The following is a 27,148-nucleotide window of genomic DNA, read 5'->3' on the forward strand; positions in this document are numbered from 1 at the left end:
TTGTACAACCAAAATTATGGTTGACTTCTGAAGAAAATCTACGATTGGGATCATTGGCGAACGGTAATTGATATTGTTATTTTTTTGTTACGATCTATCATGAATGTTCTAGAATTTATGCATTTATAACGTATATTAACATGAAGAACATACAGTATACATAATATGAGGCGTTCACTGCACAAATCGATTAACTCCACCAGTCACAAAAATTGTAACATTACTGACGATTATTTTTTGGCTATTCTTTCTTATTAATTTTATATACCGTTAGATTAAAGCTAGATCTGCATTTATATATTCTAAAATATTTATTTGAATTTGTATTATAAAAGGAATTTTACAACATTCCTCAACATTTTGTTTTATGGCATTAATCGATTTACTTTATTAATCATTATAATAATATTAATATTTCGTTTTGAACAGAGTACATACAATTTTTGATCATACTCATCATGTATTATTATAATAGTTTATATCATAAATGCATAATAACCGCAGTTGACGCATCGCCGGCAAAATATAACAGAGTCTAACAGAACCACCTACTATTTCCTCAATTTCTACCGTTTAATATCCCTCCACGCACGATACATTTATCCGTATCTATCGAAATGATTAAATTGCTCCGTCGTTAGCTGGTTATCCCCGAAATATCGAACGACACTCGAGTACGATTTCGCTCGACCGCAATTGGCTCTAAATGCCGTGAAATGAACGAGCAGGCACGGACAAAGGGTTAAGTCGTTAGAATTACGGACGTCGCGGGCGCGACGCGACGCGGAGCGTCGTTAATTTCGGAATAATCGTCGCGTATCGACGCGCGAGCCCAGAGCGAAAGCTCGCGCGCTCCAATTTAATATGGAAATCCCGCTACGCCCTATCGAGAAAATCAATTACGTCTAATGAATACAACATGAAGGGTTAAAGGGTTCGGCGGGAATCTCCGCGCACTTTTCCCTTCGACGATCGGGAGCGAGGGCGAAATTTCGAAGTCGTTGAACGCGATTTGTCAAAGACTTAAACGCGCGCGACAGATTTCATCGCGGACGATTTTAGTAAACCTGTCCACGAAGTCGGACATTAGGCTCGGAAAACTGGTGTCGAAGGAGAAGCTTTTTGGTGGTGAATTATTCAAATTTTAGAGATGGTTTGGAACGTGGAGTTCGAAGTTCAAGACTAGAATTATCAAACTGGATAATTGAATAATTATTAACAACGTTTTGGTTACAATTTTTAGATTGGGAACTAATTATGTTAAATTTGTATGAACTTCACATCGCAAGAGGTAATATCAAAGATATCGTGTTATTTGTAATAGTTATTACCCCTTTGAGTGCTAGAGGAAATTTTCTAACATATGCGAGAAATGCCAGTAAACAAAAATGTATACTTCAGCCGTATTTGAAAGAAAATTGAAGTGCACAAATAGATCTACGTACATTAGATTTTTGACGTTATTTTTGTACAGCAAAATTGATTTTTTAATAAGTTATAGCACTTATAGTTTCGAGCAGCAATATATCGCTCTTCACCCTTTTTGCAAGTATATGGAGGAACAATATATCACTCCTTGTCACTCAAAGGGTTAAAGTCTTCAAGTCTATAAATTTTGAAGCTTAGGTTCCTCCCCTTAATCATTAAAAAACCTTAGTTGGGTAACCGAAGCGAAGGACATTTCAGATTTAACAAATACGTTTTGTTCGTGCGTGAAGACCGTAATATAATTACATCGTCGATCGAGACAAGAGGGAACCGACGCGATATTTTAACCAGAAGCTAACGAGCAGGCTTGATTCCTGGTACGCTCGTAGACTGCAAGTAGACGGCAGTTAAGGCAGTTCGCACGTTACGACTTATTCTATTACGGGCGCGTCTAATGAATACAACATGAAGGGTTTAAAGGGTTCAACAAAAATCACCGCGCGCTTCCGCCCCATCAAAAACCAGAATAACCGAATCCACGGTCGAGTGGGTCGAAGGAATATGATTCGGAGTCAAAATGCAAACAGTAGGGGATTGTGCATTAAGAAACGTCGAGCAACGTCAATTAAACGTTACAGAGGGACGATGCTCATCGCGGATTCGCGATGGATAAAACCGAGGGAACCGTTTGTGAATAAACATTTCGCTTCGAATGTTGCCGAGGCAACTATTCGACCACGTATTGATGATGTTGTAACCCTGTGAAATTACTCTAGACTTTCACGCAGTGAATATTGTCGGAGGCTTTCGAGAGTAAACTATGTCCATTTGGTTGTTTGTTTAGGGCGCTAGCATTGTACCTAGGTTCAACAAGGATTTGAGAACACATTAATACACCATTCGTTTGCCATAGTGATGTACTTTGCATTCGGGTGCACCGGACAATATTAACCCTTTGACTCGAGAAGTGGGTTCAGAGAAATGTTCGTATTCGTTAAATCAATCTTTAAAAAGTATCAGCTTATAGAGAATGATGAAACGAAACTTCTTTTATATTTACAGTTTATTCATAGGAATCTTAGTTTTGAAAATAAAAATTGAAAAGTTAGAAAAGTTCGTTGGAAAAATTGAACTTCAGGAAAAAGGTATTTTAAGTTTTTAATGTTTATCTCTGAAATTAAAAATCGTATGAATAAACTGTAAACATAAAAAAGTTTCGTTTTGTTATTCTCTATAAGGTGATTTTTTTTATAGTCGATCACTACGAGATCTCAGGAGAAAGGTCTTTTAAGTTTTTAATTTTAATATTTGAAACTAAACGTCGTATGATTAAACTAAAAACATGAAAAAATTCCGTCTTATCGAACCCTATAAGCTGATATTTTTAAAAAATTTACACCTGTACGCTTCTTAGAATTTCCAGCAAAAATCGTCCCGCGGTCAAAGGGTTAACTCAAAGAATTTCAACGTGGAAGACATAGTACTTTCAGAATTTATTTCGCGATTGAATCTGAGCTAATTTTACTTTAAAAGAAAATAGAATTTCGATTGAGATTTGTAATAAGATATTTTAAATGAACCTAACAATTTTTTAATTTTTTAATAATAACATATATAAAGTTAAAAATAAAATGATGTTCTAATCCTAAAGGTTTTGAATCAAGATACAGAAAATTATAAGTCAACACACGACGAGAAACAAATTCGTATCAAAGTGTTCAATATATTCTATGTTTTCTAATGCTCTAAGCCGAGTTCATTGCTCCATTAAAGATATCGTAGAATCACGAGTGTATTTAAAGCAGATGTTCAACGACCATTCATTACAACACATGCTTCAGTAATACACATGGAAGTCACGTAAAGTGTGTTACCAATACTCTAAAAATTTTAGGTACCAATCCCTATGTATTTCCACGAAGAATTAAGCCATGAAACCCATAAATGAACCACTGTTTCGCGAATTTCAACAAAATCTAATTTTAATAATCTTAGGTCTCAAGATAATACCAGTTCATGTGTCGACAAATAATTTTTTGTATCTTGTAATTTTTCGATTCACAAACTTGTCTATTCAAATAATCGCGTATAAAATATTCTATTATTAAATTGTTCGATCGGAGTCTCGACCCTACAACGAAACTACACAAACATACTCAGTTTAAGGCGACTGGTATATCACCAGTGCACCTTTAAACCGTTTCACAGACGGAGCGAACGTGGCCTGCACCCCTAACCGGAGCTCTATGTTTGTCCAACCGAGATTCCGTCATCGTCATTTTATTTACACGAAAGCAGTAAATTCGGAGGTCTGTTCCGAGCACGAGATGCTCGTGGATTCGGTCACCGCGCGTAAACACGGCCCGAGCAAACAATTACGTCGTCAAACGACCGCGAGGGAAGAAGATAAAAATTCTTCGACTTACCTTCGCAGGATCGGACTTCTCTTGCTCGTCGTTGAAGGTCTGCGACCCCCTGGACATGGTGTTCCTGCGTGGTGTGGTGGTGCCATCTTGCGAGGGGCGCACGAACTCGATTCTGCCACCCTCGACGACGATGTTAGGGGCTGGTGGGAAATTCTCTGCGTTACCAACGGGATCGCAGTAGCCCAGCAGCCCTGCCTTCTCGCCGTATAGGGGATGAATTTGTCTGCAACAGTCGGTAAAGACGACCGTGTTATCGGGGGTTGAAATTGCAGGTGGAGACTGGATCGAGAACCTCTTGGAGGAGCTCCATGAGGTCTCCTCGAGCCTCGAATTGGACAAAATCGATTTTTATAAGAAATTTTTATAGTGCAATACTTTATGTACTTGGTAGAATACGTTGATATTTCGCGGTATTTAAATCTGGATGGAATTTGTCTTCTTGTGTGTATTAAGTTGCTTCAAAATAAATTTTTAATTTAATTAAATATCAAATTATTTTATGTTAAATTGGTTTAATATTATATTAGTTTCGAATTGCAAGAAATCGATTTTTATAAGTAATTTTTATAGTGCAATGCTTTATGTATGTAGTTGATAAAATATAATGATATTTCGCGGTATTTAAATCTGGATCGAATTTGTCTCCTTGTGTGTATTTGGTTGCTTCGAAATAAATTTTGAATTTAATTAAATATCAAATTATTTTCCGGTATGTTGGTTAATATTGTATTATAATTTTATATCGTACCGAGTATCGAATTATATAATAATTGAGAAGTATGCGGAATAGTTAGAATACTTACGATGGAAAGAGCACAATCAAGAAGTTTAATTGAACCGATTTTACTTTCGAACGCGATATTACACGACCGAACCGTTCGCGATAATAGACCGTGTACTGAACCGAACCGTTCGCGATAATGGAGCGTACTGAGAGCTTCTTAGGGTGGGGCGGTTATATTGACCGCGGAAAATCAAAACATGACGTCACGGATCGGCCTAATCCGTAGCGTAAACAGACGAGGCATCTGCTCAACTTTCAATGTTTTTATGTATGTACTCGGTGTCGAAATTGATCTTGTACATTCCATCGTTTATAACTGTCGTTTAAGTAAAACTATTTACGTATCATTTTGGAACGTTAAACTCTCAAACTTCTGAGTTCTCAATCTGATTTTATATAGAGTACAATATGATGCAGATTACGATGAATATTAATACACTTATAGTGTATATAAATGTTGTATTCCTGAGCAGAAATAGTATTTGCTGTGGTTATAAACAATGGTATGAGTACTGGATATTTTTGAACAAGACTTGAGAAAAAGAAAAAGAAGCCGTCACGATTGATTGGATTGAAACATCTAATTTTAAGAGTCTAATTTGTCGATTTCAAACTTTGTATCTGTAACCTTTTAATAAACGAATAGATGAATGAATGAACGAATGAATGAATGAGTACTGTCGAAAGAAAACTTTAATATTATTCGTTCAATAATTCATTCACCAAAATTTATATACTTCAATAAAAACATTAATTTCAATTTCTGTAAGATAGTCGAACCGTCCATAGCACAAATCGATTAACTCCACAAAACAAAAAGTTGAGAAATGCGATGAAATAGTGTACATTGATTTTTAAAATTCCCTTTATAATATAAAAAATAAAAATAATAAATGATGCTAATCTTTATTACTCAGGAAAGTTATTATAAATATTAAGAGTTATAACTACACCAAGTGCTTCGACACTTAAATTCAAGATTTTTTAAAAAGTAATGGATTTGTGCAGTGAATGGCTCCAAGTACGTCCCGAACGAATAATTAAAAAAATCGTCAGCATATTTCATTAAGACAAAGAAACGGAGGTGCTGAAATCGCGGTTCGTTTCGCAACCGTGCAGTTTTTGTGTCCGTGGCGGAATTTTTTTGCCAACTGCACTCCAGACAATGTGAAACGCATGAGAGAGCGAAAGATAAAGGAAAACGCGTGTAGACTCGAGTGGTTTTACCCAGGGAACCCGATTGGGGGTGGATCTCGACAGGTGGTGAGTCTGAGTTCACGGGGGTTCGTCGTCGACTGAGGGGGGGCTCGAAATACACCGCGTGTCGGCGAGGAAATAAAATAGACGTTTCAGTGTGCACGGCGAATGGTTATTGTGTTGCCAGGCTTATCGAACGTCAAGACTCCATTCAGGGGTGAATCTCGTCAGGTAGGGTGAAACGTACGAGCAGGGGTAAAAATAGAAGTTTCTGAGCGTGGCGCGGGAAGTACGGTTTATTAACACTTCGAACATGAATAGGGAGACATTATTCCAGAGAAGAATGGCTCCTCGTCGCGAATGATCAAATAATTCAATTAGCACGGTGCAGTTCTTCATGGTGTATCGATTTTATACACCTGAACTTATGATAATATTTCCATGACACCAGTACCTCGTGTGGTATTGATCATGGTGAGGATAATGGAAGAAATATGAGGGTGTTGCATATCATGTTTTAATTTCAATTTTCATGTTGTATTTGTTGGAACATGTATGAAATTGAAAATTCTGTATTACAAACCGTGGTTTATTTTTGAAGAAGCAGGAATAATAAATTTTTATAAATGTCCAATGTGGAATCAAGTCTAAACTTTATGAGATAATTAATAAATACCCATATTATTCAATGTGATTAAATATATTGGCAAATGAAATAATAGTACCAGAAGATATTTAAAAATAATAGTAATCTAGGCTATAGATTTTATGCATTCTTGGTGTATACAAACAGGAAAAACATATATACTTATGTAAAATTATGTAAACACGTTGATCGCCACGTTATTCATATACGAGTGACAGTGCAGAAGTAAGAAAATTAATTTTAAAAGTTTAGCATAAGAAAAATGAATTTAAATTAAATTAATTCATGAATTTTTACGAAGTTACAAAAATAAATACCACGATAGATGTTTGATTATGTGGTTTCCAATAGCGTAAATAATATTTAATCCTAGCAGAAATTTGCAAGAATATTTGTCTGGCAATCAACGTGTATCTATGACATCAATGTATAAAATATTTATGTATATGTACATCAAAAATGCATGAAATCTTTAATTCAGTAGTGAAAACCTCGACCCTGGATACTCTCCTCAACTACATTTCACAATGCCCGTCACGATTAAATTTCATCAAAGGAACAATGAAACCCAGAAATCACCTCCAACACTAGCTTAATATTCTTTCGAAGCACGAAATCCACGATGTATTTGGTTACGTTCTGTTTCAATCGGTACCATCGAAATGCTACCCCCAAACCTGGATATAGGTCGAAGCCCTTCAAAAGATGAAAAGCCTCGGCAGTGAGGAGCGAGTCCTTCGATACCTACCCACCAAGTTTTCCAATTAACCAGAGTTTATTACACGCGAAATTAAGGTCGAGGTTTTCTCCCATTCGGGCGTAAAGGTGAGAAAGGGTTAGACGCACGAAGAGGCTTACCTGGGCGATGGTATGGGGCGAGGCTTATCAAGCGCCAGATCCGAGTTGAGGGGCGAATCGGGTCCGCGGACGCTGGAAGCCCTACGCAAACAGATATATCGTTAGTTCAATTACCATTCGGAAGCCTACCTCAGGCTATTTTACGTCTGCCTAATGTGTCTCCTCGAGAAACAGTATCATTTGACCATGATTCTCCATTCTCAAGAAAATATAACGTTAAGAAAATCTAATTTTATATAAAATGAGACGTCAACCCTCTATGGGCCCGTATAATTTTCAGGTCACATGCTTATACGTCGACATTTTACCAAATGATTTTACTTTTTCCATAACATACGTTTTAATTGTATATTTTTAACCGATATTTTTCTTTGAATCCACACCTCTACGCTTCTTAGAATTTCTAGCAAAAACGTTCCTAAATTAATATCTCCAAAATAATTCCCTTCGTTCAAATCAATCCATGATTGAGAAATCGATAGACGTTGCGCAACACGTGTAAATCGAGGCATGCACCGAGATGAACGAACCGCGTACACGTCATTTAGCTTGGACTTACAATGTTAGGTCTGTGGTTAAGACCATTAGATGTTCCTAGATAATCACACAACTAAGTACGAACCGCACCTTGGTTAACTTAATTCTGGTGTTCACATAAGAGGCAGCACTTTCTACATAGTAGAGATGTTACTTATCCCCAGCGCCCGTTTAATGCACTATTCTCCACCAAACGACGACACGCTGCACAGAAATGGACGAACTGTGTACACGTCGTTTAGGGCCTGGGATGCTAGATCGTCGTTAGGAACATTAGAAGGTCCTAGATAATCAACCAGTTAAGTGTCAACCACGCCTTATGTAACTTCGTTTTGCCGTTGGGATGAGAGGCAACATTTTTTATTTGGTAGAAAGTACGTGGTAGTACTATCTCCCGTATGACTGGAAATGACGTTCCATTTCAAGCAAAGATAATTATAACGGAAAACAAATTTATATTTGTCAATTTAGGTTCAGTAGACAACATACTTGAAGTGTCTCGTATACCTCAAACTATGTAATAAATATATTAAATATGTACGTATATACATATTGAACATGGTACAAGGGCTGGTTCAATGTCATTTTTCTGTTAATAATAATAATAATAATAATAAAAAAAAAAAAAAAAATACTAAGTGCAAACTCTTTACCACAATTATTTCAATACTCACAACTGAACATCATTGCTCCCCGACTATAATCTATTTCAATTACTAATCAATTTATTAAACAAGAAGTACATTTTCCAAACGACAAGCAACATTTGATAAACGACGGTATTCGTCCATTCACCGGGAAAATATAAAAACAAGTCGATTTAAATAACGAACACTCCGAAACGTACAGTTATTGAGTAACATTTAAAAGTGCCAGTTATATTGGCCGCATCAGTATTTCAAAAAAAAAAAGAAACATTGGAGCAGCGATATAAATTCAAAGTGGTTTCAAGTTATCGAATCGCCGCTCAGAGTACACACTACAATTACGCTGCTAAAATAAAATCTCTTCGACCGGTTGTAAATTGTACGGTGCACGGTTCAAATTATTGGAAAATGAATATACGTCACGGGAGGCTGTTAACCCTTTCCTTGGCGCGTAATATACCGACGTTACTTTACAGTTTCTCGCGCGCGAGTCGCGGCAAAGCATCGTTGGTATCGTTCCCTGAATTACTTTTATCGCGACGCCATGCATGATTCGTTATACTTACGCAAGGCACCGGAACGTTATGCACAGCTTCCACGGGCGAAGACCATCGGCGATAGGAGCATGCCGTTTTTATGGCATCGGTAAAAGATAGGCAAAATTTTCTTGGGCTGGTAGGTAACAAACGCGAGAAACGTACGGCAATTTATTGCCGATGTTTATTTAATTTGGCAGTTGAACTTTTTGTTGTTCGTTAAGAAATACTTGGTTCTTTACTTGACGTATTTATTGCACGGTTGTGTAAGATGCACGTGAGAAATATATTGACACATTGGTGAAAGAAGCGAGGTTTTCAATCTAATCTTAATTCTGTTCGTTTCTAAAAATTTAATCTTGAGGTGCATAAAATAATCCTTATATTAAATGTGTATTTACACTATCAATATATTTAACATATTACATAGCAAATTGATGAAAATTGAATGACATATTAAACGTGTCAATAAAAATATATTCAATCCATATACTCGTTAAAATATATTCTCCATATCCAAGAAGGCTGGCTCCAAAAAGGACAAATTTAATTTCTCCAGTGTCGTCAATTGTCGCTGCACGTGGAAACTCAGTTTAACTATATTCAACCAGTAAATAACGGAGAAACGGCATAACGTCGATGTTAATGCAAAATTCATTTGCGCAGGCCACACCTCGTGCGAATCTATTTTCGCTGCTCGAATCGGGTCTTGTCGCTCGCATATCGGAAAGACCACGACGTCGTGGATAACCGTAAACGATTACGCAATTGCGTTTCAGTTCGCATTTCTCCCGTATTACGACGCGATATTTATATTTCATCCGTATGACGACTCGATATCGAGAGCGTGCTTTCACGCGAGTGGACCGTAATTCAGCTTCTGGCGCTCGCGCGAGTTATAGAAATTAATAAGTCCGCCGAATAAACGCGACAGATTCCGACACGCTTCACGTAGGATTAACGTTTCGAGCCAATTTCTCGTTGCATCGACCCACGAAGCGACTGCAAGATCGTGTCGATAAATATCGGGTAAAATCTAAAGCTGAGCGTTACTGTCCAAGTTTTATTATCAGAAGTGAGACGTAATCATATTTTCTTTCTCTTATATTAATTGCAAATAGGTTTGAGTATAAAACAATTTGGAAACGAAGAATCAATTCAAAAAATTTGCAAAGAATATTCACTCGACGATGCTTCGAATAATTTGTTCTACTTTACAGATATTTTAAAATACGAAAATTCAGCCCGAAGGTGTTTGCACTTGGCGCGGACAGATGATAGTTTCGCAGCCAGCGTATTTCGATACGTATCAAATTCGCATACAACGTAAATAAACTAGCGGATAGCGGAAAATTGAACCGATAACCTGCACTCATCTACACCTATCAATTTCCATCGATATTATAACCATAACTTTTTGAAATTGCAAGCACGCGTAGTCAAAACAAAAATTTCTGGATTTCCGCTATTGCGGATTTCACGCATTTAGAGTACAAGAAAATACGACAAATATATTCTGAATACATCATGTACAGTTTGTGTATGTTTTCCATGTTAGGAAATGTTAAGAATTTTTCCAAAATCTATTAATGATTAGGTAGTTTTATTTTATTTAATTTAGGCTAACATTAACCTCTGCGTACTATTGGTATATAAGTAGACAACCAACAACACAGTTAATAAATTAAAACAAGTAACATTAGATTTAAAAAGTTTGTAAGTAACCTGTCGATACATAAAGCGTTAAAATATGCGCTATCTTCCAACTACGAAGAAGCTTCTTTTTCCAGACGCATAGTTCCGCGAAATCGCGCAGTTCGCGAGAATGATCGCGCGCCATCGATTCGCGGATGAAGCGAGGGATAAAGAATCCCCAGGAAAAAGAGAGGAAGGGGATAGCAGACAGCTCGTCCATCCGTTTACAAGAGCAACTGACAAACCGCCCCGAGCACTTTCATCAGCCGTACCTTTCCAGCTTTTTCAATATCCCAGTTGCGATCAAATGTGACGCGCGGTAAACTCGCTTTAATTAAACCTGAACTTCGAAATGTTATGAACTTACGCATCGCTAAATTTGATCGTTCCCTGTTTACCGTATACACGCGGGTTCCGCGTTCGAAGTCTTCAAAACGTCTGCCAATTCGCGTCATCAACCTGCGAAAGCTTTCAGCGTGCAAGATTAACCGTTGCGGTGCACCTCGATACTCGGACAATCGACCGCCAAACTAATATTGGATGACGAGTTTCCAGTCGAATTAAATGTCGGGGACACGTGAAACCGGCTACTGTAAAGACGAGCCGACTGATTCGTCTGGATTGCCGCGCCGTGCATGCGATGATTCCAATCAAAATTCGAATATCTATCCATGGATGCGTCAAGTTTTCGGTGATTTTGGTTTGAGAATACTAAATGCAAATTGAGAATTGAGCAATTTTTTGAGATATCTCACTTTGTTGGAGTGAAATTTAGATTAATTATCATTCAGTTTTTCAAAAGAACCCTACATCAAGTCGTGGTGAATCTATTCAGAAATAAAAATCTTTTTCAAAGTTAGAATTCATAAATACCACCATGTATGAGAAGACACTATTTAGGCATCATTTAGTTTTTCAAAAGAACCCTACATCCAACCGTGAAGAATCTTTTCAGAAATAAAAATCTTTTTCAAATTTATAATTCACCAATACCACCGTGTATGAGAAGACACTACTTCATCTAACGGCGCCATTTTCACTAAAAAATCGATCTTCGCGAAGAACAAAAATATTTTCATACTCCAAAAAGCATATATGCTTACGTAATACAAGCAAAAAGGTATCGATCACCTAATTTCAGCGCAATTAATTTCCTACCAAACGTCTCGAAGGTGCGGTGACCCTTCGAATCTTTCAATGAATTACGTCAATCCGCGCAGCACGAATTTACGGTTTACTTGGCAGCTGGTGTGTCCAAGAACTGGCGCACGTTTCTTGCGCTTATTCGCGAGGCAGATGGCGGAAAGAGCGACGAAGAAGTCGGAAGGAGGAAGGAAAGAAGCGACCGGCGCCCTTTGTGAACGAGGGTGGAAGCTGTAGGGCGTTTTAACGTGGCGCATTTTATCGCGCGATCCATTCGCTGGTTCGAAGCATTTGCCTTTCCCCACTCGCGACGTTCCTACAAAGAAATCCAGACGTTGAATTCGCATAAAACGTGCATTAGCAGCAAGAATTCGCGTCTAAGGCTGAGCTCTCTATCCAGACCGCCTCGAAAACCCCTTTTGCGACAACAGAGACCTTTGACAGCGTCTTCCGGTACAGGTTTAATAAGCCAACCGCCGGAAAGACCGGATTCGACAAAGTTTGTCAACGTTTCGTCTTTGTACGAGCACTATAGCGAAGAGGGAGACTTTATGGAGAAGAAGGGACGATGAGAATGAAAGCTCTGAGGCTTCGAAATACTATAATGGCGAGGAAATACAATGAGATGCAAAGGTTATTGAGTCATTCCACGCGAAATCGGACACTAAATGGAGCAGCATCTCAGATTTTGAGCAAACTTAAGTATATTGCAGTCTCTAGTGATACTTGAACGTACCTCAAAGGATTTTTCAAAATTTCAAAAATTATACATTTTAGAAGGGTTTGAAATCGTTTAATGATTTAAGGAGCGTATAATTATTAAATGGTGATAAGTGTACTTGGTAATGATACGCAATGGTGTGTATGGAGGAGAGAAATCCATTAAACTGTGGCCTCTTGTATTATACAAGAAACGAAGTCCTAAATTTGTTTAATTCTCTTCACGCGAAATCAGACTTTCTTTAGCCAAAGGAAGAGCCATAGAACTTCCGTCGATCAATTCAAAGCTATTTCTCTCGTTAGCGAAAAGCTCACTCAGCAACACAAAGTAGAAGCTGTGGTTCTTTCGGAGAGGTATTGTGTTACATCACTGGGACGAGATCCGAAGCTGCTAATGCACCAGCATCCGACACCGGCTTCGTTCGAGAAATATGCATCGAGGGTGTACCGTTACAGGTCGAGCCGCTTCCCTGCCGCGGATTATGCAATCCAAAAGGAAAAGACGCTTTATCTATTCCCTTTGTTAATTAAATCGCGTCCTCTCGTATTACACGTCCCTCGATTCCGCGCGATTCGAACGGTATAGACTCGGAGGAAATTAAATTGTCTTGAAATTTTTTAGCGAGCTCGAGACACCGTGCCGCGAACCTTCCTTGGAAACTGACCTTTAGCTCTGCTTGAATTTAGATCCCGGTCAAGTATCTCGTTACAAACTTCCTTATTACCGCGGGGATTTATGAATGAGTGACGGTGTTATTCAAACATCTATCGTGTAATCTCCCGGCAAACTTTTCCGAATGTTTGAAAAGTAAAGAAACCGCGGGAGGAGAGTGCAGTAATATATGCAAATAATGATCTGCGAAGTTTACTTCTTCCTTACGTTTTCTGTCTTGTACTTGTTTTCTATCGTATCGGTGGAATTGTCTATAATATTTAACGTAATACGATATAAATTGGATTAAATTTAATGAACTCTACTCGACAGTCGCGTTAAAAGCCTTCTCTCCCGGCTTATAAGAAGGTAAGGAAGTGCGCTGGTCGTTAACACGAATCAGGCATTTTTTTATTCGAGTCGAGAGACGGCATCGTCATCTGGCAAGCATTTTTCCCCAGAGATATTTTTCTTTTTCTCGAGGCTCATCAAAGTGGCCGGCTACCGGCGGTTTAAGTTACTACCAGGGGAATCCTGAGTGCGAAATAACTCGCCTTCTTGGTGGCCACTCTTTTCTCCGCCATGATTTTCGTTCCCGTTGCATTTTTTACGACGAGAACACGAAGCCAAGGCGACCGACAAATTAGGTTCCACGGCCGCGGAAATGAGATTTTTCGCTGCTTTCTTGAATTTCGATTCCTTCTGCGTCGAAGGGGCTAATCAACTCTCATCGTAGAATGTGTTAGAAAATGTATTCCTTATTTGCCACAATGATAATCGTAAAGATCTACGCTTTAGGACAGTTCATTAGAAGTAGAACACCTAAATACGCAATATTTTTGTTAAAAGTACAAAAAAAATTATGGAGTACGTACTTGGATACTTGAGAGTGACACGATTTATATATATATATATATATATATATATATATATATATATTTATTCATTTATCGCATCAGCTTGTATTTATATACATACGTGAGTCATAATATGATTCGTGATATATCTATTTTAACACTGCGATCACAGGTCCACGACTCGAGATCTTTCTACTCAGCACGAAATAATCTTGTTGCACCCTAAATAATCAGCATACAGAGTTCGAGCTGCCACGCGAAATGGCAAAGTTCGACTAAAAACCAGCCCCTGTACGCAGCTACAGGCAAGTGGCGATTCCGAGCCGAGGTATTGCAGGCGGAGCCGGTCGAAGTACCTTATTAAAGTAACACTTCTTGAACGGGGCATAAAATGGCGGGCGAAGGTCGTAAATCTCGCGCGATAGCGGCACAGGAGCGACAAGGGCCCGCGGAAAAACCATCAAACAACGGCCGTGGAACGGTTCCCATTACTAACGAACCTAAAAGCGACGGGGCGACTCTCTTTGAGTTCAGTGGCCACGACACCGTTTTAAAGGGCCGTTCGCACGCCGCGGGAATGCCGAGCCGTATGATTCTAAGTGGTTCGTAATAGACTTTCGGGAAACAGGCGCTTTTAGAATTTCACCGAGGGTGGTGATTCACCCCACCCCACGTGAGAATGCGTTGCGCTGGACGAAGACGAAGAAGAAGACGAAGAAGAGGGTCAAGCGAGATTTCGGCCGCGATTCCGTGTGCGTGCAGCTGTCGCGCGTGTAACCTAGCCTCTGGCACCAACTTGCCTCGCGGCGTCTCCTTGTAGACACGGGCCTGTCAGCAATTTCGGTAATTGGTTAAGTTTAGTATGCGTGACGCGAGAGACACGGGACACGGGACACGGGATACGCGATACCCGTGACGCTGAAACACAACGTTTGATACACGTTTCGCGTTACCAAAACGATCAGTCCACGGAACGCCGTACGGAAACCGCAGACCTAACGATTTATCGCGCTACGAGTTGATACAACTGGCCACGGAGACGGTTGTATCAACTTGTATCAACTTGTCGCGCGTCGACACTTCCCGCAGGGATATGGAACGTATCGTGGACGCAATCGTTGCCTATGACATGGAACCAAGCCAAAGCGTAACATTTTCGGTCATTGGGAAACCAGAGCCTTGGTAATTGGGGCAATAAGGTATTTTCTTAGACGCGGTAGAGAGATGGATCGAGGCGGTTTGTCGGGGAAGGTTTACTTGGTCACTGGAGTAGGGTTTATTTTTAGGGGATGGTGTTTAGTTAAATGTGAATGTAACGAGAACAGAGGGACGAGATACAGTCCCATAAATATTCGTCCCCTCTATGTCTATTGAAGAAAATTAAGTGATAGATTTGATGTTTTCAAATTACTTTTTCATGTATACATGTGTAATGTTTATTTATGTATATATTTATAATCAAACATTTATTTTGGTGAGAATGTTTGAGACGTTTTGTGAGAAACTTCTATCGACTAATATGTTTCTAAATTTTTCTCAAAGCAACAGGAATAGAAAAATATGAAACATCAATTTAGCTAACAAAAGTTCCAATCATTTGGATTAGTTTGTAGAGCTCTTTAGCCACCTCCACGCTACAATACAATCAGCTTTGCAAAAGGAAACATTTTCAATTTTCAGCAGATGTCGATAGCCTGATCTTCAAGCTTTTTATTCAACCGCCACCAAGTGGCATTCCTGACGATAATTTAAACAAAATGATTAACAACTGATTAATGAGTAACTGCTGGCCAAGTGACCCTACTACACTTCCTCTCTCTTTTTTCTATCGATAAATTGCGTACGGAGCAAATTCGAATTGAAATGACGCGCAAGTCGCCTCGTTTCTCTGCTCAATTATTCAGAGACTGAATAATATGGAGTACCGACATATGGCGCGGAGTTTGCTTGGAATGCAAGCTTGCAATGCGCGGCGAGCGCGCGACATTCGTATTCGAAACAAATACCATGCCACTGATTCACCCAATGCCAACAGCCGATAGCGAACCTCGTTAAGTAGCCTCTTATTAGTGTGATTAATTTGCATGACGGATTTCGAATTGTATAATCGAGAGGTGAACGTGTGTGCGAAGTTGTAAGAAGTATTCTTTCGAAAATGTATTTATACGAGGAATATTAACATACACGAGTCACAAAAAATAGTACATTACACTCCTTATATAAATAAAACACACGAAAGAAGACCAAACGTGGAGTGGAACTCAGAAAAACAGTATTTAACAACAACAATGTTTTTTCAAGGCCTACAGCATAGCACAAAATCAACTCGCTCACATGAAGAAATTCCAATGTGTATATAAAAGTGTCAAAAACATACGCACAAAGTTTGAAATTGATCCCTATATAATGTTGCTCCAAAAAAAAAATTTGAAATTATCAGCAACTGCTCAGTAGTCTCATCCTCGTAATCGATGAAGGAAATCGAGAATCTAACGAACAGAGTAACGATGTTTGCAAGGAAGAAACTTCCTGGTTCCCGGAGGAATGTCTGCGCGTTTTCACGCCGTCCAGGACTTCCAGGTCGTTTCGGACGCGCCGCGGAAGATCAAAGTCAGCCGTGCTAGATATTTCATCGTGAACGTCTGAGCGGCTGCCAAGAGCTCCAAATGCGTCCGTCCGAGGATTTGCGAGCGGAAGTGAGCAGTGGGGAGGGAGGAAAAAAGGAAAGGTGGCAGAAAGCTTGCCGCAGCGTCGCGTAAACAACTTCCTAGACTGCGTCTTGGCGCGTCAGAATAAAGTTGACACGTGCCTGATATCGTCAACAAAATATTCTATCAGAAAATGTTGATAAGGTTATGTTTGGAATACACATTTATTAAATACTCAAACATAAAGTAATATACAAAAAAAAGGAAAAATATATTCTTTGTCTGCAAATTAATAATACATATAACACGCATGTTATTACAAAAAGAAAAACAAATAGGATTCATTAGATACAAAATAAGGTACGCCGAAGCAAAGAAAATACAAAGACTTAGAGAACGCGGTCCGCTCCCCGTATATGACCGGAAGTACAATCAGACATTTCGCAATCGGCGCGAATCAACATCGCGCCGCATTTAAAACTTGCGTGATGCCGAAAGGAAACGAATGTAACTCCATAGAAAATGTTTAACTTTCTGAACTATATTTATATTTCTTCATTTAGGCCAGGTTACCATTCTACCCATTATACCATAGTTCTTTAGACATTACTATCGAAAGTTTTACATTTTTCTTCTTACCTCTCATTTCATTTCTCTTCTCTTTCCTTATGACTCTCTCACTAATTCTCAACACATCGTATGATTTATTTGGACCCAATGGCTCTAGCCTTCCCGTACCACCTCTTATGAACTCACTCCATCTAAAAATACCAATTCTCCCCACTTGATAATGCCGCACGATATCCTAAAATTCCCCCACCATGCAGAACTCTGGCATTAATTTTGACCGAAACCCTGCTAAACCTGCTCCCACGAGCAGCCTTTCATCGTCCAAGGATCGCGATGCAACGAACGCAATGCGGTAAACGTTACCAGCGCGTTTCCAGGCGATCAACGCGTCAGCTCGATTGCTCTGCCGCGTGATTCAAAGGTAGCATGGGCTGTAGTGGGCCCGCGAGGAGCCAGCCAAGTCCACTTCGGTTTCTCACGAGCCACTTGTTTCGCGTTCGGGAGTCTCTTTCTTCCGCCCAGGCCGCGGAGACTTTTGACCCAGAACGAGGAGTAGCTGCGGAACGTCTCGAGTACGAGGAAACGGTAAATATAACGCCGTTTCAACGGCGCGTGAGCTACCAGCGAGTGACATCGGCCTAACAGAAATAGCGATATGGTGCAGGTGCCCTCCGTGGGAAGCGTTTCGTTCTGTGGAGCCACCAGTGGGCCAGAAACACGATAACCTGGTAAAAACTCAGAGAAATAAACAAAAGTAAGCCTTAACACTCAAAGTGTGCCTCTCAACCACCACCGATGTGGGGCGTTCTACTCCAAGAAGACTCTTATAAACCAAGAACCTTACACATTATTCAGGTAAAACCGATAAAAGAGTAAAAAACTATATTGTGTTGTTTGTAGTTTGAAATCTGACACTTGACAACTTGCAAGTCAAAGTATGATGATGATAAATTGGAGTTGCCGGTCGATATTCAAAATTACAAGTAGGAGTGTTAGGGGTTAAACATTTTCAGGCAGAATATAGCAGTTGTGAGTCTTTTTAATCAGAAGTATGCAAGATTATTATGTATGGGTGCTAACAGGCACGTTTTCAATCATTCCTTAACTCTCTATAATAAAAGATTCAAAGGAAAGGGGATTTCATTTGCAGAGAATATCTTTGGGTGCTCTGATCGAGTCCTAATTTAAATGATTTTACGTCTGATGCTTGTTACTACATTTTCTAATATTATTTCGGAATATTGTCTTGGAAATTTAAAATATTTTTCTTGATTTTTTAATATTCCTTTGGAAATCCTCGATTTTGTAATATCCTCTTGGAAATTTAATGTACGACTTCTTCCTGAAATGTTTCAGTACTAAAATGCTTCAACATCGAAATGCTTTTGCACGCTAAGGATGCCACGTATTGTTTTCCACCAATGCTCCGAGGAACCTTTAAATAACTTTAAATCTCTACGCGTTGGTTAGGTTACATTAGTACTACTCTCTACTTCTGGCAGCATTTTGCAGTTCCCCTGAGTATCATAACCCACATGCAATGAGACGTATACGCAATGTGATATTTATGAACGCGCGTAAAACTCTGCGAAACCGTAATTCATTTTGCTGCTTCTTGGCAACGCGAGGAGAAAAGAAGCGCGAACGTAAAAGCTGATGGCTCGTGAAAATGAAAGCACCCGCATTGCGTCTTTCTGTGTTTTACTCGTGGCCTGCCCTCTCGGCGAGCAGCGTTAAATTATATGGAACTATACTGATTCTGATACAAAGTGGTCCTGTAAGCACCGTTCCTTTCAATTACTTCTTCATTACGAAACAAAAATTGTTTCCAATAGCGTGTTCTTTATTAAAGTTTAGTGAGTTTTCATTTAATTCTTGCTTCGCGTTACTTAACATTTGCTTGCGTTCTCCACGATTCTCTCATTAGAGATGCCAGTAGTCTACTTGGAGGCCACTAGCCACCCTCGGTACCTCGGGATTCGTGAACCTCTACTGAAGCTACAATTAAACATAGCGACAGACCATGAGGCCCGAAGGAGTGGACTTGTGATAATGAAGATTTTTTAATAATCAAAGGTATCGTTCACTATTATTCCGCTTGTAGGAACGTAGTAATTCCGCAAGCAGCAATTCCGTGACACGATCTAGTGACTTCAGAAAGGAAAAAGGCGAGGGAGTCGCAGAAGCAGCGAAACGAGAAGTCGTATAATGTCACGAAGAAGAACTGTACGCTTGGAAAAACAGCCGCGCGAGTACCAGCGATAACTACTTCCGCCGGATACGCCACTCACGAATCCTCCTTTCTCTGGCCACGGCTCTCCTTTCCCTTCGTGACTTTCGATTTTATTTCCTCGCGATCCCTCGAGATCCAATCGCCGATTCCGCGCTCCGAGCCCGCGGAACAATTCCCGAAAGCAGCTTATCGCGCTGGTTCGACCCGAAATGAAATTTCTAAAATGATGGACGACATCGTACGAGCATCCCTGGGGAATCAGCTTCTTTTCCTGTTCGATAAGAATCGCATAGATTGGACACGTTTCGCGAAGATAGACTTTCGCGTCACATGCCCGATAAGAATGAAAAATTCAGAAAATTCTGATCAGTTGTTTGATCATGTTGGACTCGAATTGCAACTTCTTGGATTTGAGTTTTCGATGATACAGTTATTAAAGGCGTGGGTGAGCATTTTCTCCTAGCATCAAGCATAGTCGGACACGATTGTTTTATATAGAAACTGAGAATTCCAACGAAGTTATCGGAAACAAAGTTGCAAGATCATCCATAAATTTATAAAATTATTCCAACGTGACGCGAGCGACAATGGCGGAAGGCTCCTGTAAATCGCCACCGACGGGGGCAAAAAGTGCAGGAACTGGTTCTATTCGAGCGATCCATCGTTTTCCGCGTCAGTGTCGCGGAGTTACGTAACCGACGTCGCTGAAAATGATCTACGAGACCCAGAGCCTCGTATATCGTCTGCGTTACGAGCGTAACTTTAGGAGCAACGTTTCGCAAACTGGCCGCCATTGAAATCCTTCGTAAATACAATTAACCTCTGCACTTGAGCATCTTCCTTCTTCCTGTTCCTCCACGGAAATACGCTTTCCAGAGAAACGGAGAAGAGAACTTTTTCCCTCCATTCGTGTAGAATTTAGGATCTTTGTTGGTGTCGATAGGTAGACAATACGTGCTTAGATTTTTTAGATGAGTATAACGTGGTGATATAGTCACAGGAATTTTAGATAAACAGTAAATTATATTTGTGAATTTTTTAAGAAGGGATTAAAATCTGATTCATTATTTGAACCTATACAAATATAAATTTGCATAAATATCCACAGTCGAGTTATTAGAAACGAAAACCCTGGAGTCCCTTTTGGAGAATTGTTTTTCTTTTGGTCGCAGTCATCGTATCGGTGGTTTTCTGAACAGACTTGTCGCTGGAAGACAAAGAAGTCAGATTGTCGCAAGAGCATGACAATATCGTCCACGTATTTCTCGTGCACGTAACAATACATCGGTCCTAGTTTCCATATACCACGGTAACAAGGACAACCCGAGGGAAGGGACTCTGCTCTCGGAAGCGATTCTGGGTCAGGATTCAAGTAGGTGGTAAGAGATCGGTGCAATACATTCGAGAGAAGGCGAAACTATCATTATTCTCTTACATCTCGGCTGTTACGAGTCTCCGCGACACTCTTACTCTCGTCTAAGCCATTCGAGTCTGGACTACCAAACAGTATTCACTTTCTGTGACTTATGCCCACTTATCTGGTCGAATCGGAGTGTTATCATTACTGTTATTATATTAAATTATAGTCATTTCGAAAATCGACTAATTTCTATGTCTGGAGCATGGACGAATTTACTTACTAAGAGGATGCACGTACAAGAGGATGACCACTTTGCAGACAGCTAATATTTTCAAGCAAACTAATATTCTCAGCAAAGACTTATGAAATACTCTGTTAGATTTCCTTACTCTAACTCGCATACCAATTCTCAATTTTATAAAGGTAAATATAAATTTTTATAATAAGTTTCTAAAATCTCATGGTTTATCGTCATATGTCATATATTGTTCCTGATCTACTACCAAATAATACTGTACTTGTTTAGTAATTGTATCTAAGTTTAAGTTTCCTGTAATACTGTAATGTGCACCCCTTCAACACTCAGCCCAAGTTTCTCTCCCTTGAATACACCAGCGAGAATTCAACAAAGAAAATAAAAGTAACAAGAATCATAATTCCATGCAATTCTGTCGTCTACTTTTTACTACGTTTCACAGAAGATTCCATCTCGGTTAATACGGCTCCCATGAAGCAGCGTTCGCGGTACAAGCCGAGAAAGGCTGTTCCTTCGGCTCTCGTCGCCGCAATAAAAGTTCCTCAGCCACGTCGTCGACCGCAGGCGTCGAAAGAAGCGGACAAATTGTTTTATTCGACGGTTACTTTCGTTAAATTCTATTTCCTTCGCGGCTCGTAAAAACGAATCATGATTCGCCCGCTGAAAACTGGCAAGTCTCGTTTTCCTCGTCTCGGATCAACCATTCTCGTCTTCCAACGATTTTCCAGCTCGTTTCGCCAAGATCCGACGTCCCTGGCGCGTCGCGAAAGTCGACACCAACTTAACTAAAAACTTCAATCTTCCCCGACTGTTTCTTATTCATGGGCGGAATTGAAAAAAAAAGGTGCAGCAATGCAAACTTCGCAACGCGTAAACTTTCCGAGCGTTACACCGAAAGGACGTCGCGCGATGTTTTGAACTTTTCTACGTCGTGATACTTCGCTCGTTTTACGGCGTATTAACCGCCAGTTTGTCGGCAAGCTTCCTTTTGGGTGACAAATTGTTCATGCAGCAGGTATTTGGCGATAATCCTTGGACGTTCTGTGGTATTTAACGAGGTAGGGTTATTCTTTTTATGATTTCTTAGTCCTTGTTATTATTTGAGTGACTGATTATACATAATGAATTAGTACCTACAAATATTTTTCTATTTCAGGTAGATTTTAATAGTGTTTTTGAACTTTTATTTACTTGGAACACCATCTTGGAAATTTTTTTGTATTCCTTCATTTTGTAATATATTCCTTTGGAATATTTTCTTAGAAGTTTGATACATTTCTTAATTTTATATTATTACTTTGGAATATCTTCTTGGAAATTTAATATATTTCTTAATTTTGTAACATTCCTTCGGAATACCCTCTTGGAAATTTAATACATTCCTTCGTTTTATAATATTCTTTTGGAATATTCCTCTTCTCGAATAAGACTTCAAAAATAAATACTGGAATAACCAAACATAGAACCACGCTAATTCGAATTATTCGTGAAGTTTGAAATTCGTTTCGGAGCAAATTGCAAGATGCGAAAGTTTCCCAAGAAATAGGGCAGCCCTATAATTACCCAGGGAAGAAAGATGCGAGCGAGCGCGGAATTCTTCCGTGTTCCAGAAAATCTATTTCGGATTCGGCGTTGCCCGCCTCGTCCATGGAATGTAATTACCAGCTGAATCATACGCTAGTTCCTACTGTAACTTCAACGAATCCTACCAGCCGGGGTTGAGTTAGTTTTCGCGACGGCAAGCGACGTGAGTCATTGCATCGTTGACAGAGTCTACACTGTGCGAGAACGGCGGTGCAAAATAGCCTTTCAGAACGCAGTAAGAAACGTCTAATCTTCCGTTTTCCGTATTAATAGACCCTGTCCCGGTTTATTAATAGCCCTGTCTTCTTTGATCGATCTCGTATGTTATTTCAACGATGCATTAGCCTCACTTGATAGTGTATTAAATCCATCAAATAGTAACGAACTAGGGATGAACAAATTGTTACCGTGTAATCTCCGGTAATTCGATCTACCTTCTGGACACGATGACAAGATGTGTATGAGATTGATAAGTATAGATTTTGGTAGCAAAATTAATCGTTAGGAAGTAATAATTCGGTCACCTTTAGTAGGTGCGTGATCTTCTGAGAAAATTAGAAGGCGGTCTTTGACTTCAACTATTTAAGAAGAGGAAATTATTATAAATGTTTTAGGACTACATTAAATAAATCGTAGGTGTATGATGTAAACTGTAAATTACGGTTTTCACATTGACAAACTTTACCGTTTAAAATTTTAATAAATTTTGAAATAAATATTGCCATTGTATGTATCATTTTTAAGCTTAGAATCTGCTTTTTGATTAGAAATATTATATGATCGTTGTTGGTATAAGTTACACTTTGATCATTTTAGCAATGCTAGAAAAGAAGCAGTTACGAGCATTGCTCTCAGGATGACCTGGTAATTTCATCGTCCGCCGCAGAGGTACATAGCAAGCGGATGAACAAAACCTCCTTCCTGTTTCGAAATGAACATCGGGCCTGTCTTACCCTAGCGCGAGATCAAAGCTGATCGTTGACTTCGCAAAAGGACGAGCGAGGCTCGGTGGCGCGTCGCGAACACTTGTTTCTTGTCTATGCGGAATTCGTTCATGCGAGTTCGGCTGGACGCGCAATTAATCACCGCGGAGGTTTCATTTCGTTCGCGCGAAACTCGTGGAAAGATGGTTTCGAGCCGAATGCGATGATATTTAATCTTTCCAGGGACAGCCGAAAGACCGAGACGAATGTAGCCCAGGCCCGCCGGGAGTCTCGAATTAATGGAAACATCAAAGTGCTAGATCAATTCTGTCCACGGATCGCGGTTGGACTAACGTGTATCTTGTTCCGAGATTAATCAAACTAAAATTTTTCGTTTGAGACGAATTATTGGGCACGAGTTAAATTCAGCGCGAGAATTATTCTTGGTGTATGTACCTTTAGTTGATTCCTCGGGAATCGTGCTGGATTGGATGTTCGACTTTTAATAAATTTATGAGTTGGTGTGATAGAAGTTGGAACGATGAAGATAACAATAATGGTGTTTGGGGCTTTCGGTTAAAAGGTTGGGAGCTTCAAAAAGTATCATTAGAAAATTTATTATACAAACAGAGATTTCTTTTCTTTCACCAATGCATCAGAGAAAGACAAAAATATCACAAATACTTTCTTGAAATACATTGGGTTGTCTGGAAAGTCCATGTTGATTTTCGATAGGTGGTACAAGTCTGAATATATCGAAATGGATGAAAACAAATAACATGAGTACATCCCTTAAAAGGTGGAAAGATTGTGGAACAAAATATATTTTAACATTCAAACGTGCTTTTGAATTTTTGTTAATAATTGGCACGAAGTTTCTGGATGACAGGATTATAACACAACGTAAATTGGGACAAGTATATTTAATAAACAAGAATATGAATACATATATATATATATATATATATATTGTACATGATTGAGCACATGTTATTGGTAACAGCTCGTGATGTGGACTAACTTAAAAGAACGTCGCGAGGACGTGCGTTGAGTAGAAAACAAAAGACGATAGTCAACGACGCGCATCGCGGCGGTCAATTCAAACTGAACACGTATGGATCATAGATCGCTTTCTCACACTGGACAACCTAATATTATGTTAATTAAGGTATCTACATCTGCTGTACTTAAGGCTTTTCTAGAGTACAACAATAACGAAGGTAAAAGAATGGCGTTGCCATTCGAGCATAACGGTTTCCTGACTTGGAAACATTTTAGGAACCACGTGTCCGGTCGTTTCCGGTACCCACGAATCAGTTCCGCGTCTGCGCGCACACCTAAAGCAGAGGAGGATCGAACATCGTGAAAGTCGGCTCGCGCAAGTCCACGGGAACGATTGAATTAAACGACCGGGGAAGAGTAACGCGTTACGTCGGGGCTTAATGCTAATCTATGGTGGACGCGGAGTGGGTGTGGAAGTACTGGGTAGTGATTGAAACTCTGTTTAATCTTTTTCAGTCGAATGATAAGTTACCACTGAACTTTTACAGCCCTTCTGCGTGGCGATTCGTTCTTTCCGGAAGTCGTTCTTTCCGGAAGTGGAATTTTATTAAAATATGTGTACGTATGAATGTTATACTTTCTTTGGAGTAGAATCTTTAAATTTATAGGTTTCAGGTGTACAGCTTTCAGTTATATTGATTTTTTGGGCCGACACTCAATCCTCTTTAAAATAATTTTGTATGATCTTTTAGCATTAATCAAGGTCTACTTCAAAATGAACAAAAATTGTCGATTCAAGATCTGAAGTTGATTAAATACTTAAAGCACGTCACACTATTGTAACTGTAAATCAGTTCCTACAAGCACTCACGTTGCTTCTACAGACATGTATATACTTTCCCAAAATTCTAGCTCGTTATTCGACCCAATCCTACTATTCCAATACGTTCCAATCCCCAAAAAGTGACAAATGAATTAACTACTCTTGTACTTTTTGGACTTTCACTCTTCCCTTTACTCTGAATCTTCCCATACAGAAAAAAAAGACAACGACAGAAAAATCTCTTGGATTCCTTGGAAGGAAAAGGATTCACGAGTCATTGTACGTATTTCGCGTGGGTGGAGACCCCCGTTGGTTTCTCCTATGATCGCCAAGGTTTCCTCCGATCGGGCACGGTCCCAGGCACCGAAATTTATCGGACAGAATTTCCACGGCGTATAAAACACCACGGTGCACGGATACACTCGTAGAACATTATAGATGCGCGAGAGAGCCGGAGTCGCGTGGGTGAAAGCTCCCACGCATTCGCTAGCCCTATTTGAATATTTATCCATCTCAAGATCAAACGGACGCGTCGTTCGGTGGACGCCAGAAAGTGGAGCGTCGTCGATCGCACGGGTTTTGCTCCTAATGGAGAACAGAGCTCTTCGTGAACCTTCGGACATGTCCATGGTTTAATCAATTTAAAATTATAAATAATATTAAAAAAATAAGCAACAGTGTATCCTCTATCCGAGATTTTACAATACATGTGCGTCATTCGAAAATACATCAGCTTCTTAAAAGATTTATTTAAAATTAACTACCATTCTAAAAATGAACAAAATGAAGAATCTTTTTAGCTAAGTAAAGCATTCATTCGATCCTAAATAAATTGTCAGAAAATAAATTTTACAATAAATGTGCATCATTCGAAAATACATCAGCTTCTCAAAAGATTCCTTCCAATTAAAATTGACTGCCACTCTAAAAATGAACAAAATGAAGAATCTTTTTAGCGAAGTAAAGCAATCATTCGATCCCAAATAAATTAGTTTCTGCTTATTTATTGCGTTTATCGCGGAACACCAATTTTCCTGAGAATTCAGAGAATTTCCAGGTAGCTTTCTCTCGAGTGGATTGTCATCCGTTCCCGAGAAACCACCCCGCGAGTTCCCATACTCGAGGAAACATCGACACGTGGAAGAACTGGTTTCCACCGAAAGCGCGTTCGCCTCGAAAATTCGAACACGTTCGTGCCCAATCAAATATCGAGTTACGCGTAAATCGCTTCGATGCGATATGAAATGAAGACAGAAACCGTGAAAGCGAACGACATCTTTCCACGAACGAAATCGAGACACGCTTTCACGAGCCTGAGCCGTGTCTCGATTTCTTTGGTCTATCCAACGAGTATTCTTTTACCAGAGATGAACGAAGTTCTCATCTAAATGACAGTTTCGACTGGCTGACCAGAGATAGACTACTTCTTACCTGTTGGATGAAAATAAATATTCTAGCTATAGGATAAAATATTTCATAGTGGACAATCAAAATGAAATAATTCCTTGATTAATTACTCGAACTGTAAAATGAAATATTCCTACGTCGAAATGAAGTATGGTTTCAAAATAAAACAGTTACAAATTTAATTGTCATCATGTGTACTTTCATTTTAAATATTCC

General features: G+C 39.4%; 1 protein-coding gene across 12 annotated transcripts in view; it reads right to left on the minus strand.

The window, feature by feature from the left end:
* Nucleotides 1–27,148, minus strand: part of LOC128888529 (uncharacterized) — a 382,487-nt gene that overhangs the window by 212,242 nt on the left and 143,097 nt on the right. For all 12 annotated transcript variants that reach the window (XR_008460283.1, XR_008460284.1, XM_054145475.1 and 9 more), the window contains exons 3-4: nucleotides 7,340–7,420; nucleotides 3,855–4,077 (exon numbers count right to left, since the gene is read on the minus strand). Coding sequence is in view for 10 of the 12 variants with exons in the window: in XM_054145475.1 (XP_054001450.1) it covers nucleotides 3,855–4,077; nucleotides 7,340–7,420 (304 nt within the window). In the remaining 2 variants the exon portion in view is untranslated. The remainder of the gene's footprint in view (nucleotides 1–3,854; nucleotides 4,078–7,339; nucleotides 7,421–27,148) is intronic.

Source organism: Hylaeus anthracinus, unplaced genomic scaffold, assembly GCF_026225885.1.
Source record: "Hylaeus anthracinus isolate JK02 unplaced genomic scaffold, UHH_iyHylAnth1.0_haploid 11994, whole genome shotgun sequence".
In the NCBI taxonomy this organism is placed as follows: domain Eukaryota; kingdom Metazoa; phylum Arthropoda; class Insecta; order Hymenoptera; family Colletidae; genus Hylaeus; species Hylaeus anthracinus.